Source organism: Mytilus californianus, unplaced genomic scaffold (genome assembly GCF_021869535.1).
Source record: "Mytilus californianus isolate M0D057914Y unplaced genomic scaffold, xbMytCali1.0.p SCAF_1, whole genome shotgun sequence".
Classification (NCBI taxonomy): domain Eukaryota; kingdom Metazoa; phylum Mollusca; class Bivalvia; order Mytilida; family Mytilidae; genus Mytilus; species Mytilus californianus.
The window spans coordinates 60,612,485-60,633,392 of NW_026262581.1; the positions used below are offsets into that span (position 1 = coordinate 60,612,485).

The following is a 20,908-nucleotide window of genomic DNA, read 5'->3' on the forward strand; positions in this document are numbered from 1 at the left end:
TCACTAGTAAATTGTAGGTTCTTAGATGTATTAATGGTTATGCGCATTGATTTTAGCAGACGATGCACGTATTGCTAAAGATATATTTTCAGAAAAAATGAATTAAAATCTCAACTTTTAATTGTGTTTGTTAAGGAAAGATCATATAAAATAGTGTTTATCCGATGATCTTATCAGTTACACTTATTTGCGTGACCAGAAACGTTCACAATCGATGGCGCTTCCGCCAAAGATGTTTGTGAAGCAAAATATAGTGCAACAGATTAAAATATATTATATCAAATAATTGCCTTGTTTTAACTTTTTTTTAAATTTCGAAGCAGTTAATAAAATTGAAGACCAAAATAAATCAATTTATCATAATAAATTGTTTATGAAAGCAAAAGTAATTATTATTATGTACGAAACAGTGGTGACGTAAATTATTGGCAATCAGATAGAAACAGTGTGGCGAACGGTTCAACAGAGATGGGCGACTAAGACCCTTGACAGCTATTGATGTTTTACATCGTGTTATTAGATGTTTTGATTAATTTGCATTCATTATCAATTGTATTTCTGTAGGATTATACTTTCTTTCTAACCATGAATTTTGAAATACCAACAGGACTTACGGATCTTTTACAAGACTTCACTGTTGCTGTTTTAAAAGAGAGACCACCAAATTTAAAACAGTTTGCTGCTGATTATTTTGCAAAACTTAATGAACAGAACAATGAAGAAGATGGGGAAGACAAACCAAGGGGTGTTAGATTTGCTGGTTCGCCAAATCCTGAACCAATGCAGACTGAAGATGATGAGGATTCTGATGAACCAATGGGTAATTACAAATCCACATGATTATAAAAAATCAGAACCTTTAATTTACATTGTACTTAGTTTAGGATCATTTGTTTTTGGGGCTTGATAAACCTCATTTTAATGGGTCATCTCTGAGTGAATACACTTGAGGCTAGATGTGTTTGTCCCCTTACTACATGTACATGTATATATAGTATATATATATATATATATATATATTGGAAAATATTTTTAAGGTGCTGGGCTTTCAAGTCCTTCTAAAAAAAAATTAATAGACAACTGCAATTTCCTGCACATTTCCTACATGTATGTCACAATGCTTATGTCATTACTTCACATGATTTTTCAAAGATGTCATTTACGCAAAATGACATCTAGTCAACTGTTAAACTCATTGAAAAAGAACTTTCTATATGTGCCTGTCCCAAGTCCAGAGCCTATAGTTCAGTGATTGTCGTTGGTTCGTGTCTGTCATATTTGTTTTTCGTAAATTGTTTTGTTATAAATTAGGTCGTTAGTTTTCTCAATTGAATTGTTTCATATTTTCATGTTGGGGCCTTTTATAGCCGACCGTATATTATGGGTTTTATCATTGTTGAAGGCTGTACGTTTGCCTATAATTGCTTAAATCCACTTCATTTGAACTTTAGTGGATAGTTGTGTCATTGGCAATCATACCACATCTCCTTATATTTTATATGGAAATTGGTCTATGGTTTGCATGCTTTTTTAAAATGTGGCAGAGTAGAGAATTTTAGAAAACCAATAGTTAAGCTGTATTTTTATATCCGAAGTAATTAATGAATGCCAGACATCAAATTGTAAATAAAGATATTTTTTGTACATGTAACATCACTAACTTGTTCAGTGTTCCATGATCATGAACCCAGCTTTGAACTGTGCATGAATAAAGTACATGTAGATGGGGTATACACAATGTTCTAGCTACTGTTTGAAAATAAGCACTCTCTTTAGCCCTTCCACACTTGTATAAAAAGGGGCATTTACCATACATGTACAAATGTACTACACACACGTCTACAAAATCATTTTATGACATTACAAAGAACTATGATCATATCTTTTAAATATTCTAGAAAGATATGGTCATTGTCATTATACATGCTATATTGATATGAAAAAAAGTATGTGAATAACTTCATGCTTTGTTACTTGCATCTTTGAATAAATTTGTCTTGTGTCCTATGATCATCTTTTGCATTATCAGACATTTTTCCTTTACAAATTTAGGAAAGAGATCAGGTATTTCATTGAACATTGATTACTGTGTTTGTTTGTACTTCAGTACTTGGTTTCAATTATTTTGTTAATCTTTAATTATAATTTGTTTTAGGCAAAGTTCTAGAATAAATATGTGTGTTTACAGTACCTGGGCCGACCCTAACTTTTCTAAAAGAAAATTGTGCAAAGTATATTTATTTTCAAAGGTATTTTTATTGAGATGTTCTTGTTGTTTAACTGCTAGCTTGATATTGAAAATCGTCAACAAGTGTTGTGTAAAATCAAGTAAAAACATATCTGACTGACAAAAAACAATTTCCAAAAAATGGCCTCCATTGGCTTCAACCAGAAATTCAATACCTTATTAGATTCATGAATTGGATAAGGCTGTTTCCAGGTTTGCAGATCAAATAAAAAAAAAAAGAAAATGTTTTACTAAACTATCAATCCTATTTTTTTAGTAGATGGTAGTAAACACACATACATTGTATTTATCTTTGCCTTATAACAATCATACATTAGTTTGTTTATGCCGTAAGTTTTCTCATTTGATTTGTTTCATATTTTTCATGTCAGGCGTTTTATAGCCGACTATACGGTATGGGTTTTTCTCATTGTTGAAGGCCGTACAGTTGCCTATAATTGCTTACATCCACTTCATTTGAATTTTTGTGGATAGTTGTCTCATTGGCAATCATACCACATCTCCTTATGATTATTTTTATATACATAAAATTAAATCTTTAATAATCATCCAAATGTTTAATTTGTTATTGTTGAGATCGATGTAGAAGGGAGACATAGCGATCCTACATTCTGGCATTTGCAGTTTCAATATTTAGGTTCAGTCTATGTTTAAAGTTTATTCGGAAATCTATATTTTTATCAAACTTTCATTGAAATTTAGAAATCTTGGACAGAATCTTTTTTATGATCAAAAGTCTTATCCATTTCATAATAAAAATTTTGTATATATTTGTTTCATTTTTCTGTATTTTGCTAATAAAAGGACTTACATGTAGGGTTTTTTGACAGTTAACTTGAAGATAAAGTCTGGGGACAGAGATTTAAAAAAAACTTTTTCAAACCTTCATGGAACTTTTTGAAACTTTAGCAGAAACTTTTTATGGACATTTTGAATTTTTTGTTTGTTATCGATTAATGGACTTAGTTTTTGGCACTCTACATTGCACCTTTACCATGTTTACAGTGACAGCAGCAATTGCAGTCGAGATTTACAAATTTTTGTTCATTTTTTTCAAAATATTATATATTGTTTATTGTTATGAATTTAATGATTATTCTGCTCAGCAATGGGCATCATGATAGGCATAATATATCTTCTGTCCTTCATCTCATTTCATTGATCTTCAACGTTTTTAGTGAACTATCTTCTACCTTCTTCAGTTGAGGAAGTTTAAACAAACCACTGTTATTAGTTTTACTTTATTTATTTGCATACATATATACATGTATGCATAAAAAATTGAAATAATTTAAAGACCATTTATGAATAAATTTGCGTTCGATTTTCCATTATTTTCATTTTTATCCGTAAACATATTTTAAATTTCAATTTTTAGAATGAGGCTGGACAAGTGAAATAATTCAATATCTACATGTGTTGACCTACATGTATGCAAGTGTATCACCTCAGTCGGGGAACACTGGTTTAATTTTCAGTTAAATGTTTAGGAGTGACCTATAGTTGCTAACCTTCTACATGTACATGTAGGTCATTTGGTCTCTGATGGAGAGTTGTCTCGTTGGCAATCAAACCACATCTTATTATAGGACCTTAAATTATTTTTTTAAATTGACATCCAATTGGAGTCAAAATCATAAATTTATTGACGAAAAATCAATATGTCTACCATTTGTGGACCAATGCTTCAATGCACATAGATTTGTGAAGGTAGTAATAACTCTGATTAAAACCTACACATGTATTGTACATCGTCACAATTATATCAGGTACATGTATCTTTATTCAGCTTTGAAGACATCCAGTTAATGAATGATGGTTATGAGATTATAAAACATTGTTAAAACTCTTTTCTTACTTGAAAAAGGTGCAGAGGCACAACTTTTTTTTTTCATTTCCTCCTTGATGGGATACTGATTCATTATACCATTATAACTCAATGAGACAGCAACCCAAAGCAAAATAAATACTCTACATGTGTACCTTCAGATTATACTAAATTTAAGTGGCATATACATGTGTATAGTCAGTGATAGTCCTGAGCACTACATTTTGTACATGTCATTGCATGTAGGTGGATATATATATATATACTAGCAAGTACCAATTTTAAAGTTTTTGGTTAAATAACCTGGCCTTGACATCAAAGATAGAGTAGACACAGACTGAGCAAATTTCGATGGTCCTGTACAATATTTAAATGACCTCATTCCTTAATATCTGTCCTGATAACCAATGAAGTGCAGTTCTTCTGGAGACTAAAGTTTGTTTTATACTCCTGTTATAGGTGCAATACTGTAAATGTTGAAATCTTTACATATATATATATTACTGTGATTGTTGAACAATGGACAAAAAAACTAGAACAATTATGTCAATTTCAGGAAAGGCTGAATACAAATAATGTTATCAAAATTAAATATATTTACATGCAAGTTTTTGTTTTTGAAACCTATCCTGTCGCAATTTTAGCAGAACTTTATAAAAAGTTCACAACAAAAATTTCTGAATTTACAGTAATCGGCTATTTTTCACCTGTTTTTATGTGTGTCACCAATGACAAAAACAGGTCTAGTAACCTCTCCATCCTTTCTGTCATTATGTCTGTCCAGAAGACCTTAGTTTTCTTAGCTTCTGTTAAAGGGAATGATTTTATATTTGGTCTGCAGTTTGTTAATGTTGAGTTGTAGCATGTAAGCGATTCTTGCATCTGCAGTACTGCCGTTTCCTGTTTGTATTATTGGTAAACCTTAAAAGAGGTTTCAAAAGAATTACAAAGTTTTGTCATGCAATTCATTAAGGCTCAGCTGTTTCTGTAATTACCGGTATTGGTATACATGTATGTGTTATCTACTGTAGATTTAGGCTTTTTCTTATTTCATTATAAGGAACTTGATTACTTGATAGTTATAAAATATTGAGCTGTATTTACTGCAAGACATTGTCACATTGTCATATATATCATGTTTATGGATGACGGAAAAAACATATTGCTCATCAAGGATTGTATAGGGTTTCATTGTGAGTTATATTACATCAAAACTCATAGCAGACATTGAAGACAAATCATTAATGGAAAATATAATGGATTTCTTGTATCAAGGCACAGGAAAATACCAAGCCAAGACGTCAAAGATTTATTTCTTCTAAATAATATGGCATTTTGTACGGAATTCTCTCAAGTAAATGTTGTGAACAGTAATTTGATTTCCTGGAGCATCACTTTTGTGTAGTTCAATATACACTCTGTCACAGCAGTCTTCATTAAATAGCATTGATTAAGTCTGTCAATAATATACTTTTTTCTATGGAGTACTGTAAACAGCGGAGGAGAGGTGTTAGTGGTCACAGCACAGGTATTTGTCACCATTTTACTAATTGGCTCAATATCATCTCAGAATTAACAGCTATAGATTGTATTTCCTAAGTGTTCATTTATTTGTTTCTTGTTTTAAAAATTTTCAAAACATTTCTCAGTCAACATTGAGTAGTATTTAGCTGTGTAATTTGCTGCATGCATATATATATTTGAATGCTACATACATTTTTGTACATGACATATGAAAAGTAATCATACATGTACCACAACTCCTTATTTTGATATACATTTGTTTAATATATGTAATAGTTGCAATTTGGCTCATACAGAATGAGAAAGCATTGATAACTTGTTTCTGAGCTTACCAAAAGGGCTTATTTGCAGTGTCTACTGACAGTAACTCTCTGCATGCGCAGCAGCAGCAGTGTTCTCTAGGCAAATTTTATATATTATGGAGTGTTATCTGCATACAATAAAAAAAATTTATACTTTGTTGAATACTCAAATTCATTGTTTATTTACATTACATCCACGAATTTAATTGGTATCCCATGAATGATAATAAATCCACAGAAGAATCATGGTAAATAGAGAATTTCGAAATATCGTCTCATTTTTCATGTCTCAAGAATATGAACATGATGAAGCATGGCATACTGGTCATTCATGTACAAAGTCTAAGAAAATCATTTCAAGCATCATATTTAAACAATATCATGAATATAGCATCATATTTACCATGATGCTATCAGGCCCTTAGGAAAACACTGCATAGAGATCATTTTTATTTGTCCTTGGGTAGTTTTACCTCCTGTAATGTTGATTGCCTAAGCTTCTTATAATTCCTTAACTAATATTGAGATAGCAGTTATATATATGTTATGCCAATGGCAAAGACTCATGTGCGAATCTTTTTATAATGTTCATGTACAGTATCTGATTTAATGCAAGTGGTCATTAAACAAATTAATTTATATTTCTTGTCAACCGATGTTAAAAGCATAAGCAACTTTTACTTATTTGGAAAAAACACCAAATTTTCATGTTTCAAGAAAAAGGTAATCAAATCTGAAAGTTATGCAGTTTTTCTCTTTTGTTTAAACAACATTATTTTCATTTTACCTGTAAAATTAGATTTTATTACACTTTCTTAATTTTGTAATGTCATTGGGTTGCTGTCTCATTGTCGTATACCCCACATCTCCTTTTGTTCATACCTATATAGTCTCTATACAAGTATGTACATCTGGAAACAGTTGAATTTAGTGACAGCCTGTGGTCTACTTACAACCCAATAAAAGGAAAATAACTGATATAAACTTCCTTTATAGTATTATTATTCATTGACAAATGATTGAGATTTAGTTTAAATAATAACCACAATTTTATCTCGGGTCACAAAATGTTAGTTTTATAAAGATTCTAAGCATTGTTCATATAGAAGTTATAACACTACATAAACATGCATACATTGTATCACACTAAAACTTTTTGAAGTTGTAAATAGGTTTGTCTTAATGGGATCAAACTAAAAGTTACTGACTGCTTTTTATTTAATTAATCGTCATATAATTTATTTTTATTTTTAGTAAAGCATCGAAATGAAATATTTTTAAAAGTCATTCTTCTAATGCATATAATGTTTTTTTTTCCAGAACCACCAACCAGAGGGTTTACAAGAAGACAATCTGGTAAGGTTTAAGTATAATCTGTAAACATATATATCATGTATATGTGGATTGTTTATTGGAATTAAAATACAGTGAAATGGGATTAATATTTAATTCACTTTTTATAAAGACATGATCATTGCAAGTATGAGTTTATATTGATTAAACTTGAACTCACGATTTCTGATCTGAAAAAAAGTTGGGTTAATTTTCCAATCAACAAACCAGATTGTGCTGAATAGAACCCTATTGATTGTGATAGGACTGTGCTTCTGTTCATTTCAGATGTACAACAGTTTAAGTGTAATAACATAACTGGCAGACCTATTTTATTTAAAGATTTTAACTGTATGACAGTAGAAAATGTTGTGCCTCTTTTACTTAGCATTTCTTTAGGTTTATATTACAACAGCTTTGCTCTAATAATTTTAGAGCTTTAAATGATTCCATGAAAAATTTCATTGTCACAAAACTAATAAAAAATGCACAGCTTTCTTTTCAACATGTTTAAGTTAAATAAAAGTTATTAAAAAAATGCAAAATTCTTGATCGTTTCACTAGCTTAAATTACAAGCTTGGGTAGATTTTATAAAAAAAAAAAGAAGTCAGCCATGATTTGGATGAGATCTTGATTAATTCTATATTGATGATATCAGGTTACAATATGTATGAATAAAGAATAAGGAATATGATAAGTTATTATTAGATTTAACCTCCATCCTCAAAGGTTTCCATGTGTTATGGTTACAGAAAGAAATCGTTATATTACACCAATGTAACTTTGTTATGGAATCCATACATAATAATCTTTCTTTGTAACTTCGGTTGATAAAAGGACCTGGGGATTCAAATGAAAATATCTTAATGATATTGCAGAATAGATTAACTTAAAGCTTTATTTCCTACAAATTTGAACATGAAATAAAACAGGAAATTGGCGGAACATCTGATTTTTCTTGAATGACAAGCAAATGGAAATACAGAAATGCTGCAAAATATATAAGTACAAACATGTCAGACAAAGATGTACAAAAAATGTATATTATAGTGAATTTAGTTTAAAAAACACAAATTCTGGATTAGAATGGTACATTTGTACTATAGACTATACATGTAGATCTATCATGAAAAGCCAAAGTGTATTGGAGCTTAAAGTGATTGATTGTCTTTGATTACCCAGTAATGTATACATGGAATACATGAACATGTGGTTAGATTTAGATTCTTCATTTATTAGTGTCAGATCTCAAACAGTAAAAAAAGGAATGTTACTTTGATACAGTATATTTAGGTCACCTCTCTGTTCCTTATGATGGGTTTTACTTTGCCTATGTTTGGGTTTTTACAATTTGTTTCAGAATTTATGTTTTTAAAATAAAGAATGTTTGTCTTCCATGAATGTAAAGTTCTATGAAAGCATTGCAGAGGTAGGATTGAAATTATTTTTAGATATACAGAATCTATGTCCATGTTGGGATGTACATGTGAATATATGGAAGATCTTAAATAAACAAATTTCATGCCTTTTGTTGCTATTGTGTGATTGAACAGAGTACATAGCTGTCAAAAATGTCAGAGGCAATCTTTGATTTTAATTCGCAAACTTGTGTTTTTATGCCCCCGCCGTAGCGGAGGGGCATTAAGTTTTACCCTTGTCCGTCCCAAAATTGGTTTCTGTTCTCTAACTTTAGTTTGCCCCAACCAAATGTTGTGAAACTTATACACAATGCTTATTACCGCAAAACACAGTTTCCATTCTCTAACTTTTACATGTAGTTTGCCTCAACCAAATGTTATGAAACTTATGCACAATGCTAATTATCACAAAACACAGATCAAGTTTGAATTTTGGTGGTGTCACTTTTATTGTTCTATAGTTATGCCCCTTTACAAATGAAAAAATTGCTTGATTTTTTGTTTCCGTTCTTTAACTTAAGTTTGCCTTAACTAGATATTATGAAATGTATACACAATGCTTATTACCACAAAACTCAGATCAAGTACAAATTTGGGACGCTTCACTTTTACAGTTCTTGAGTTATGTCCCTTTATAACATTATATGCAAGGGAGGGCATCATCTACTTCCCCATTTATTTCTTAATGATTGTAAGAACCGTCTTAGGCAGTATAACATGCAAAGTATCCTTAAAAGCTATAAAACCTTCAAGAAATCACATTTTCAACTTCTCTTCTGCCACTTCTCAGCCATTTTCAACAAACTGGTGAATGAATGATCACAAATGATCTATGGCAGAATCTAATTAAATGATTCTCATTTAGTTCTGATCATGGCTGCAAGGGTCAACCTATGACTCTGGTAATATTCAAAAATCTTCTGATGCAACTTTAAGGTGAGATGACTCAGATGTTTTGAAAATTTAGTGCATTGATGACAGCAGTGCCACCCAAACATTTTTTTCAAAGGTATCTTCTTGAGAAGGATAAAGAATAAGATATGATAAGGCCACTTTCTGGAATTGCAGAGGCTCCTTAATTTCTTGGATAAAAAATAATTATAAATCTGCTAAAAACATATTTCAGATGTTCATAGTGACATGAACTAGACAATCAATTATCGGTACAATGTATCGTGTATTTTAAATTTTGTCTTACAAATTTGCATTAGGGCTTCAAACTTCATGAATTTTGTGCAAAATTACAAAAACTGTTAGAACAGCCTTATTTTGACAAGGTTTGATATCTTGTCAAAAATACTTAGACCAGGGTTTTTTAATTTGTTGGTTTACAGATTTTTGTCGAGCCTGCAACATTTATGTTGCAAAAGCAAGACATAGATATCCTAGTTTCTGTCGTCGGCAGCTGAGGCGTCAACATATAGGTTCAGTTTGTGGTTAAATAGCCATCAATAACTTTATAAAACCTTCATGGAATTTTATGAAATTTGGACAGAATCTTGTTTATGACCAAAACACAGTCTCAGAGCAATATTTTGAAAATATTTATTTTTCATTTTTCAGTATTTTAGTGATACAGTTAACATTCAGATTCAGTTTGAGGTTAAAGTTTATCAGTGACCAATAACATTGTCAAACCTTCATGGAATTTTATGAAATTTGTACAGAAGCTTGTTTAATGACCAAACTATAGTATCCAGAGCAAAATTTTGAAAATATTTTTTTTATTTTGTATTTTACGTATACTGATAAAAGGACTTTGTTTTTATTTTTACTGTTAACAAGTAGATACAGTCTGGGGTTAAAGTTTGTTACACATCCATTACTTTGTCAAAGCTTCATAGAGTTTTATGCCTTTACACTTTTACACTGACAGCTGCAGTTGCAGGTGAGACACAGGGTTCCGCGGAACTCCTTTCAAATTTTTTATTTGAAAGATTCAGGTAGGCCGGTTGGGAAATTTTTTTTTACATGATATGAACTTTGTACTTCAGCTTTATTACAAAATTTGTCATTTTTGTCATTTTTATACGACAGCAAAAAATTTTTTGTGGTCGTATATTGGTATGACGTTGTTGTCGTCATCGTCGTTGTCCGAAGACACATTAGTTTTCGCACTCTAACTTAAGTTTAAGTGAATGGATCTCAATGAAATTTTACCATAAGGTTCAATACCACAAAAGGAAGGTGGGGATTGATTTTGGGGGTTATGGTACCAACAGTTAAGGAATTAGGGGCCAAAAATAAGCAATCATTTTTGTAACTTCCAGACATAACTTGTGTGTTAGTGTATGGATCTCTCTGACGTACCACAAGGTTCCATATCACAAAGGGAATGCTTGGATTGATTTTGGGGGTAATTGCCTCCAAATTTTAGGAATTAGGGGCCAAAAAGGGGAAAAAAACAAGCATTTTTCTAGTTTCATGACAATAACTTGTGTGTAAGTGTATGGATCTTTCTGAAATTGTACTACAAGGTTTCATATCACAAAGGGAAAGCTGGAATTGAGTTTGGGGGTTATTGCTCAAACATTTAGGAATTAGGGGCCAAAAAGGGGCCAAAAATAAGCATTTTTCTAGTTTCCAGACAATAACTTGTGTTCAAGTGTATGGATCTCTCTGAAATTGTACTGCAAGGTTCCATATCTCAAAGGGAATGTTTGGATTGATTTTGGGGGTAATTGCCTCAAAATTTTAGGAATTAGGGGTAAAAAAGGGGAAAAAAACAAGCATTTTTCTAGTTTCATGACAATAACTTGTGTGTAAGTCTATGGATCTTCCTGAAATTATACTTAAAGGTTCCATATCACAAAGGGAAAGCTGGAATTGAGTTTGGGGGTAATTGCCCAAAAAGTTTATGAAAAAGGGGCCAAAAATAAGCATTTTTCTAGTTTCCAGACAATAACTTGTGTTCAAGCATATGGATCTCTCTGAAATTATACTGCAAGGTACCATACCACAAAGGGAAGGCTGGGATTGATTTAGGGGTAATTGCCTCAAAAGTTTAGGAATTAGGGACCAAAAAGGGGCAAAAAACAAGCATTTTTCTAGTTTCAGGACAATAACTTGTGTGTAAGTGAATGGATCTTTATGAAACTGTACTACAAGGTTCCATACTACAAAGGGAAAGCTGGGTTTGAGTTTGGGGGTAATTGTCCTAAATGTTTAGGAATATGGGGCCAAAAAGGGGCAAAAAAACAAGCATTTTTCTAGTTTCCAGACAATAACTTGTGTTCAAGTGTATGGAGCTCTATGAAATTGTGCTGCAAGATACCATACCACAAAGGGAAGGCTGGGATTGAGTTTGGGGGTGATGAATCATAAGGGGGTTCAAAAAATTTGGGGGGGATTTTTTTTTCCTTTTTTTTTTTCTTTTAAAATTTTCCATTTTAAATTGGTTATTTCTGATTTATATATAAAAGCAAATAATAATGATATGGTTTGAATAGGTAAATTAATTTTTTTTAAGTTCTTAGACCACATTCATTCTGTGTCAGAAACCTATGCTGTGTCAAATATTTAATCACAATCCAAATATCAGTGCTGTATCAAGCTTGAATGTTGTGTCCATACTTGCCCCAACTGTTCAGGGTTTGACCTCTGCGGTTGTATCAAGCTGCGCCCAGCTGAGCATTTTATTATTCCAGTTAACATTACATACTGTCTGCAGATAAGTTTTTAAAACATTTATTAGATTCATAAACCATCCTGGATTCCTACCAAACTTGAACAGAAGCTTCTTACAATCAAAAGATATTATCTAGAGGAAAATTTTTAATAATTATTTCCCCATTTTTGTTGAGCCTGCTACTAACAGCAAAAGTAGGCGAGACACTGGGTTCCACGGAACCCTTATGAATTTTTCCTTAAATATAAGTCCCGAACATTTTTTCTCAGCTGCTTTAAATGTTTTGCATGTCATCGTCATACAAGTTCTTAAAAATGTATATTTTCAGTATCTGCTGAACGATATGATCCTGCTGATGATGAAGACTTAGACGAAAAAGTAAGTAGAATGAAAAAACTCTTAATAAATCTGGCTTTCAAATCAAATATCTTATTTTACTGTCTGTTTTAATTGAATTTATTAGTTCATTGTTGAAAAGAAAATGACAGATAAAATTGAGACACATAATCATAATGTCTTATTAAACATCTTTGAAGAGTAAGAAGCAGGGTTTCCAAAAAAAGTTATGGCAGCCGCCATAGCAGGATTTTTTTTTATCTGTTTTTAACAGCTTTAGACTTTGTAATTTTAAGCATGTAATTTAATCTAGGTAACCATTAAGGAATTTAGGGCAATGAATTTGGTTGAAACAAATGAAAAAGATTACTTTATACTCTTGATATGGACAGTTACTGGTACATTGATTATAGGTCTGTTAAATGAAAGTGCATAGTCTGATGGGTGGAACACATGTATGCCTTGACTTTTTATTAATGCAATAAAATTAACTTGTTTTAAAAGCACACTTTTGATATACTAGAAGTTGACTCGACTACATTTTGCACCTCTCAAATTATACCACGTAGAGGCATTTCGAATATTGTTCAAATTTCCTATACATGAATTAAAAGATTTTGTGAAGTGTAAGTCATCTGTTTTCTAGCTGTTATGGTTCCTTAGTGTTTGTGTAGTGTAAGACTGTAAGTCATCTGTTTTCTAGCTATTATGGTTCCCAGAGCTCCAGATAAGAATTCACAAATTGGGGTTTTTACCCACCATTTTTTCATGTAATTGGGTGATAAAGTTTTTTAATTGCATTATCAATTCCAATTCACCCCTCAAGCAAATATCAAATTGGGGTTTTCACCACCAAGCTCCTTAATGTATTGGGTTTTTTCATCAACACAATATTGAATATTTAGGCATGTTATAATCACATTATATCAACCCCAGATGTGTTTCCATCTTAAATGTGTTTCTTTCTTTGTAAAATATGTGCTAGCTGTTTTATTTGGTTTTATTCACTGACGAGCAATTGTACATTTAATTTGTGTCCCGTTTTAAACGTTCTGTCAGTTTTGTATTTTCTCAAAACTTATGTAAACTGCAGCTGGTGTCACTAGTTGGACAGGAACTAATTGCCTTTCTAGATCCCATATGATCACCCTACAGTTTAATTATATTTGGGGTTGGTGTGGCTAAGTGTTAGATTTTTGTGTAATATATGTGAAATTTAGGTGCTGTAAGAAAGTTTTGCCAGTCCTTTCACCTATTTGCCAGATCTACTTTTTAATAAAAATAAAAAGTAGTTTCCAGATTTAAGATATACCCCAAAACCTTGAGGTTTATAGGGTGGTTTATAATGACGGAGACCACATTCAACTTAAATTTACAAATAATTCTGCAACATCAAGTAAATAAATGACAATGTTATACTGCACTTGCCAATAAGACAACTATCTTAAGCATCTAGAACAAAACAAAGAAAGTGTCAAGCTGCATTGACGTAAAAAACGGATATATGTTTATTCACTCATCAACTAAAATGAAAAAAATAATATATAAACTGTTTTCGTTTAATTCAATTTACATAAATCTGGGTTAAGTTGTCCCTTATCAGAACTTTTGGTTTCCGATGCTTTCAACTACATATCATGTCATAATTGATTTGGTCTTTCACTTTTTCCAACTGATTTCGTTTTTTGCGTGTTTATCGCTCTAGCAATGTTCTCGTTATGGTACGCAAACACGCCCGTGCGTTCAATGGCCGCTTCCTAAAATCACTAGCTGAGTCTTGTTATCATCATAACTTTCCCTCAGCTACCAAAAAGAAGCCGAAAACATGCTTCTATTCAATATTTTTACCGGACATTTACTTTCGTTTTAATTCATTGTATGTTATGATAAATCCCGAGCAATTCGAAAAAATATGACAGCATGTCACACGCTAATTGGATAAACGCCGAGAAGATCGAAATGTTTTGATAAACACGTGTACCTTTTGAGCAACGGAAAATTCCAACAGGGACCCATTGCAGCTACTTGATGCAGGGCTCTATTTTTAGAACGAAAGGACATTTCCAATTATAAATATTATAAAAATAGATTTACGCGACGACTGTAATCAAGTAAGGGTAAATAACGCAAACGATAGCGAATAAAAGCGTTAAGAACCCATGTTTTTGGCATATAATTGGGTTTTCCTTTGAATTAATTGGGTTATTGAACCCTGCAATGGGCAATTGCATTGGGTTTTTAATTATTTTTATTGCGTGATCACGCAAATACGCAGCTTATCTGGAGCTCTGGGTTCCTTAGTGTTTGTGAAGTGTAAGTCATCTGTTCTCTAGCTGTTATGGTTCCTTAGTGTTTGTGAAGTGTAAGTCATCTGTTCTCTAGATGTTATGGTTCCTTAGTGTTTGTGTAGTGTAAGACTGTAAGTCATCTGTTTTCTAGCTATTATGGTTCCTTAGTGTTTGTGAAGTGTTAAGTCATCTATTCTCTAGCTGTTATGGTTCCTTAGTGTTTGTGAAGTGTAAATCATCTGTTCTCTAGATGTTATGGTTCCTTAGTGTTTGTGTAGTGTAAGACTGTAAGTCATCTGTTCTCTAGCTATTATGGTTCCTTAGTGTTTGTGAAGTGTAAGTCATCTGTTCTCTAGCTGTTATGGTTCCTTAGTGTTTGTGAAGTGTAAGACTGTAAGTCATCTGTTTTCTAGCTATTATGGTTCCTTAGTGTTTGTGAAGTGTAAGTCATCTGTTCTCTAGCTGTTATGGTTCCTTAGTGTTTGTGAAGTGTAAGTCATCTGTTCTCTAGATGTCATGGTTCCTTAGTGTTTGTGTAGTGTAAAACTGTAAGTCATCTGTTCTTTAGCTATTATGGTTCCTTAGTGTTTGTGTAGTGTAAGACTGTAAGTCATCTGTTCTCTAGCTATTATGATTCCTTAGTGTTTGTGAAGTGTAAGTCATCTGTTCTCTAGATGTTATGGTTCCTTAGTGTTTGTGAAGTGTAAGACATCTGTTCTCTAGCTGTTATGGTTCCTTAGTGTTTGTGTAGTGTAAGACTGTAAGTCATCTGTTCTCTAGCTATTATGGTTCCTTAGTGTTTGTGAAGTGTAAGTCATCTGTTCTCTAGCTGTTATGGTTCCTTAGTGTTTGTGAAGTGTAAGTCATCAGTTCTCTAGATGTTATGGTTCTTTAGTGTTTGTGTAGTGTAAGACTGTAAGTCATCTGTTTTCTAGCTATTATGGTTCCTTAGTGTTTGTGAAGTGTAAGTCATCTGTTCTCTAGCTGTTATGGTTCCTTAGTGTTTGTGAAGTGTAAGTCATCTGTTCTCTAGATGTCATGGTTCCTTAGTGTTTGTGTAGTGTAAGACTGTAAGTCATCTGTTCTTTAGCTATTATGGTTCCTTAGTGTTTGTGTAGTGTAAGACTGTAAGTCATCTGTTCTCTAGCTATTATGGTTCCTTAGTGTTTGTGAAGTGTAAGTCATCTGTTATCTAGCTGTTATGGTTCCTTAGTGTTTGTGTAGTGTAAGACTGTAAGTCATCTGTTTTCTAGCTATTATGGTTCCTTAGTGTTTGTGAAGTGTAAGTCATCTGTTCTCTAGCTGTTATGGTTCCTTAGTGTTTGTGAAGTGTAAGTCATCTGTTCTCTAGATGTCATGGTTCCTTAGTGTTTGTGTAGTGTAAGACTGTAAGTCATCTGTTCTTTAGCTATTATGGTTCCTTAGTGTTTGTGTAGTGTAAGACTGTAAGTCATCTGTTCTCTAGCTATTATGGTTCCTTAGTGTTTGTGAAGTGTAAGTCATCTGTTATCTAGCTGTTATGGTTCCTCAGTGTTTGTGTAGTGTAAGACTGTAAGTCATCTGTTCTCTAGCTATTATGGTTCCTTAGTGTTTGTGAAGTGTAAGACATCTGTTCTCTAGCTGTTATGGTTCCTTAGTGTTTGTGAAGTGTAAGACTGTAAGTCATCTGTTTTCTAGCTATTATGGTTCCTTAGTGTTTGTGTAGTGTAAGTCATCTGTTCTCTAGCTGTTATGGTTCCTTAGTGTAGTGTAGTGTAAGACTGTAAGTCATCTGTTCTTTAGCTATTATGGTTCCTTAGTGTTTGTGTAGTGTAAGACTGTAAGTCATCTGTTTTCTAGCTATTATGGTTCCTTAGTGTTTGTGTAGTGTAAGTCATCTGTTCTCTAGCTATTACGGTTCCTTAGTGTTTGTGAAGTGTAAATCATCTGTTCTCTAGCTGTTATGGTTCCTTAGTGTTTGTGTAGTGTAAAACTGTAAGTCATCTGTTCTTTAGCTGTTATGGTTCCTTAGTGTTTGTGTAGTGTAAGACTGTAAGTCATCTGTTCTCTAGATGTTATGGTTCCTTAGTGTTTGTGTAGTGTAAGACTTTAAGTCATCTGTTCTTTAGCTGTTATGGTTCCTCAGAGTTTGTGAAGTGTATGTCATCTGTTTTCTAGCTATTATGGTTCCTTAGTGTTTGTGAAGTGTAAGTCATCCTTTCTAGCTGTTATGGATCCTCAGAGTTTTTGTAGTGTAAGTCATCTGTTCTCTAGCTGTTATGGTTCCTTAGTGTTTGTGTAGTGCAAGTCATCTGTTCCCTAGCTTTTATGGTTCCTTAGTGTTTGTGAAGTGTAAGTGAGCTGTTCTTACATACTAGTTTTCAATCTGAAGTCGTATAAATTATTTGTAATAGGGAACTTTTTGAGAACAAAAAGACTTAAATATAGAATTTATATAAATAAAAGTAAATCAGAAATTACCTGCCAACTCCATCCTGTATACCAGTTTGATTAAAAATATATAAAGTACATGCATATCTAGTAAATTAGCAGCCAACCATTTACTTACATGTATATAATTGAGTAAATAAATAGAATATCAAACGTCATATGAAATAAATGAATTCATAATTCTATAGTTACATTCTGATCAATATCTTTAGGTAATCAAAGTATTTCATTATTCCAAGAAATCAGTGGGATTCTGAAAAAGAATGTTTAATTGATAAGATTTTCGGTAAATAATTAATATTTTCGAAATGTCAGATAAATTGAGATATATACATAAACAGCTCATTTTTAGCTCACCTGACCTGAAAGGTCAAGTGAGCTTTTCTCATCACTTTGCGTCCGTCGTCCGTCGTCCTGCGTCCGTCGTCCGTCGTCCGTAAACTTTTACAAAAATCTTCTCCTCTGAAACTACTGGGCCAAATTTAACCAAACTTGGCCACAATCATCATTGGGGTATCTAGTTTTAAAAATGTGTGGCGTGACCCGGTCAACCAACCAAGATGGCCGCCACGGCTAAAAATAGAACATAGGGGTAAAATGCAGTTTTTAGCTTATAACTCAAAAACCAAAGCATTAAGAGCAAATCTGACATGGGGTAAAATTGTTCATCAGGTCAAGATCTATCTGCCCTGAAATTTTCAGATGAATCGGACAACCCGTTATTGGGTTGCTGCCCCTGAATTGGTAATTTTAAGGAAATTTTGCTGTTTTTGGTTATTATCTTGAATATTATTATAGACAGAGATAAACTGTAAACAGCAATAATGTTCAGCAAAGTAAGATTTACAAATAAGTCAATATAACCGAAATGGTCAGTTGACCCCTTTAGGAGTAATTGCCCTTTATAGTCAATTTTTAACCATTTTTCGTAAATCTTAGTAATCTTTTACAAAAATCTTCTCCTCTGAAACAACTGGGCCAAATTAAACCAAACTTGGCCACAATCATCATTGGGGTATCTAGTTTAAAAAATGTGTGGCGTGACCCGGCCAACCAACCAAGATGGCCGCCACAGCTAAAAATAAAACATAGGGGTAAAATGCAGTTTTTGGCTTATAACTCAAAAACCAAAGCATTTAGAGCAAATCTGACATGAAGTAAAATTGTTTATCAGGTCAAGATCTATCTGCCCTGAAATTTTCAGATGAATCGAACAACCTGTTGTTGGGTTGCTGCCCCTGAATTGGTAATTTTAAGGAAATTTTGCTGTTTTTGGTTATTATCTTGAATATTATTATAGATAGAGATAAACTGTAAACAGCAATAATGTTCAGCAAAGTAAGATTAACAAATAAGTCAACATGACTGAAATGGTCAGTTGACCCCTTTAGGAGTTATTGCCCTTTATAGTCAATTTTTAACAATTTTTCGTAAATCTTAGTAATCTTTTACAAAAATCTTCTCCTCTGAAACTCCGTGGCCAAATTAAACCAAACTTGGCCACAATCATCATTTGGTTATTTAGTTTTAAAAATGTGTGGAGTGACCTGGTCAACCAACCAAGATGGCCGCCACGGCTAAAAATAGAACATAGGGGTAAAATTCAGTTTTTGGCTTTTAACTCAAAAACCAAAGCATTTAAAGCAAATCTGACATGAAGTAAAATTGTTTATCAGGTCAAGATCTATCTGCCCTGAAATTTTCAGATGAATCGGACAACCCGTTATTGGGTTGCTGCCCCTGAATTGGTAATTTTAAGGAAATTTTGCTGTTTTTGGTTATTATCTTGAATATTATTATAGATAGAGATAAACTGTAAACAGCAATAATGTTCAGCAAAGTAAGATTTACAAATAAGTCAATATAACCGAAATGGTCAGTTGACCCCTTTAGGAGTAATTGCCCTTTATAGTCAATTTTTAACCATTTTTCGTAAATCTTAGTAATCTTTTACAAAAATCTTCTCCTCTGAAACAACTGGGCCAAATTAAACCAAACTTGGCCACAATCATCATTTGGTTATCTAGTTTTGAAAATGTGTGGCGTGACCTGGTCAACCAACCAAGATGGCCACCACGGATAAAAATAGAACATAGGGGTAAAATTCAGTTTTTGGCTTTTAACTCAAAAACCAAAGCATTTAAAGCAAATCTGACATGAAGTAAAATTGTTTATCAGGTCAAGATCTATCTGCCCCTGAAATTTTCAGATGAATCGGACAACCCGTTGTTGGGTTGCTGCCCCTGAATTGGTAATTTTAAGGTGATTTTGCTGTTTTTGGTTATTATCTTGAATATTATTATAGATAGAGATAAACTGTAAAAAACAATAAATGTCGGCAAAGTAAGATCTACAAATAAGTCAACATGACCGAAATTGTCAGTTGACCCCTTTAGGAGTTATTGCCCTTTATAGTCAATTTTTAACCATTTTTTCGTAAATCTTAGTAATCTTTTACAAAAATCTTCTCCTCTGAAACTACTGGGCCAAGTTAATTATAGATAGAGATAATTGTAAGCAGGAAAAATGTTCAGTAAATTAAGATGTACAAACACATCACCATCACCAAAACACAATTTTGTCATGAATCCATCTGCGTCCTTTGTTTAATATTCACATAGACCAAGGTGAGCGACACAGGCTCTTTAGAGCCTCTAGTTGATTTTCACGTTTAATTAACGAACAGTTTTACATAGTTAATAATATTATTGAAATATTGTATCAATTGCCCCCTTTTTTTTTTATAGATTTATGCATTTGTGTTATTGCAGGTTGTATATCCAAAAACAGATGACCAGAGACAAAGACTTAATGAAGCTGTGAAACACATTTTATTATTTAGATCATTAGAACCAGTAAGTAGTAATTTGTGATTTTAAAGTAAATAGTAAACATGCTTTAGGTTTTCTATTGCATTGTTTCCATGATTTCAAGAGTAAACTGAGGAGAAATGACAACATAGCCATTGGTTTAAGGGTAGTATGGATTCATCAAATTTCATGATTAATACCAAATTTTCTTGGTTTGGCAGAAAGTATTTGTTTGAAGGGTGCTGTATATCCTAGTTAGTTGTGTCCTCAGTGTGAACTGTTCTATACTTGTACCATAATTAACCATATGATTGCAAAAGAAATGTTATTAGTACTAAAGTTACATCATTACTTCTGTCAACTTCAGATTTGCACCAGCTTAAAAAACCTGCTGTAATTTCATCTGATGAATTGCCATTGCAAATGGATAACTAGCTTTTAAATTCATTATTGATAAACCATGGTATTGAATGAAAAATTATGGTCATCACTATGCATAAATAGGTCATTAATGACTGGTACAGTAATAAACTCTACACTAAATTCTTTGTATTTTACAATTTAAAGAGACCCAGTCAAGAGCAGCCATTGTCCTTTTAAATTAATAACTGATATTATGGCTGTCCTTATGGAAATTTATCTTTTGATGAAGACCTAATGGTTTTGTGATTATCAACTTTACTCAGCTAACTATGTATGGAAAACACATTAAATCGTTCTCTGTGTTTATGCATGGCAGTAAAATTAAGGAAGCTAGTCTAAT

The 20,908-nt window shown here is 32.5% G+C and overlaps 1 protein-coding gene across 4 annotated transcripts in view; it reads left to right on the forward strand.

Moving 5' to 3' along the window:
• The first annotated feature begins 423 nt into the window (after window positions 1–423).
• Window positions 424–20,908, forward strand: part of LOC127705124 (cAMP-dependent protein kinase type II regulatory subunit-like) — a 69,107-nt gene continuing 48,622 nt past the window's right edge. For all 4 annotated transcript variants that reach the window (XM_052209395.1, XM_052209390.1, XM_052209383.1 and 1 more), the window contains exons 1-4: window positions 424–820; window positions 7,223–7,258; window positions 12,610–12,659; window positions 20,107–20,190. In XM_052209395.1, coding sequence (XP_052065355.1) covers window positions 586–820; window positions 7,223–7,258; window positions 12,610–12,659; window positions 20,107–20,190 — 405 coding nt within the window. In that variant the 5' untranslated portion in view covers window positions 424–585. The remainder of the gene's footprint in view (window positions 821–7,222; window positions 7,259–12,609; window positions 12,660–20,106; window positions 20,191–20,908) is intronic.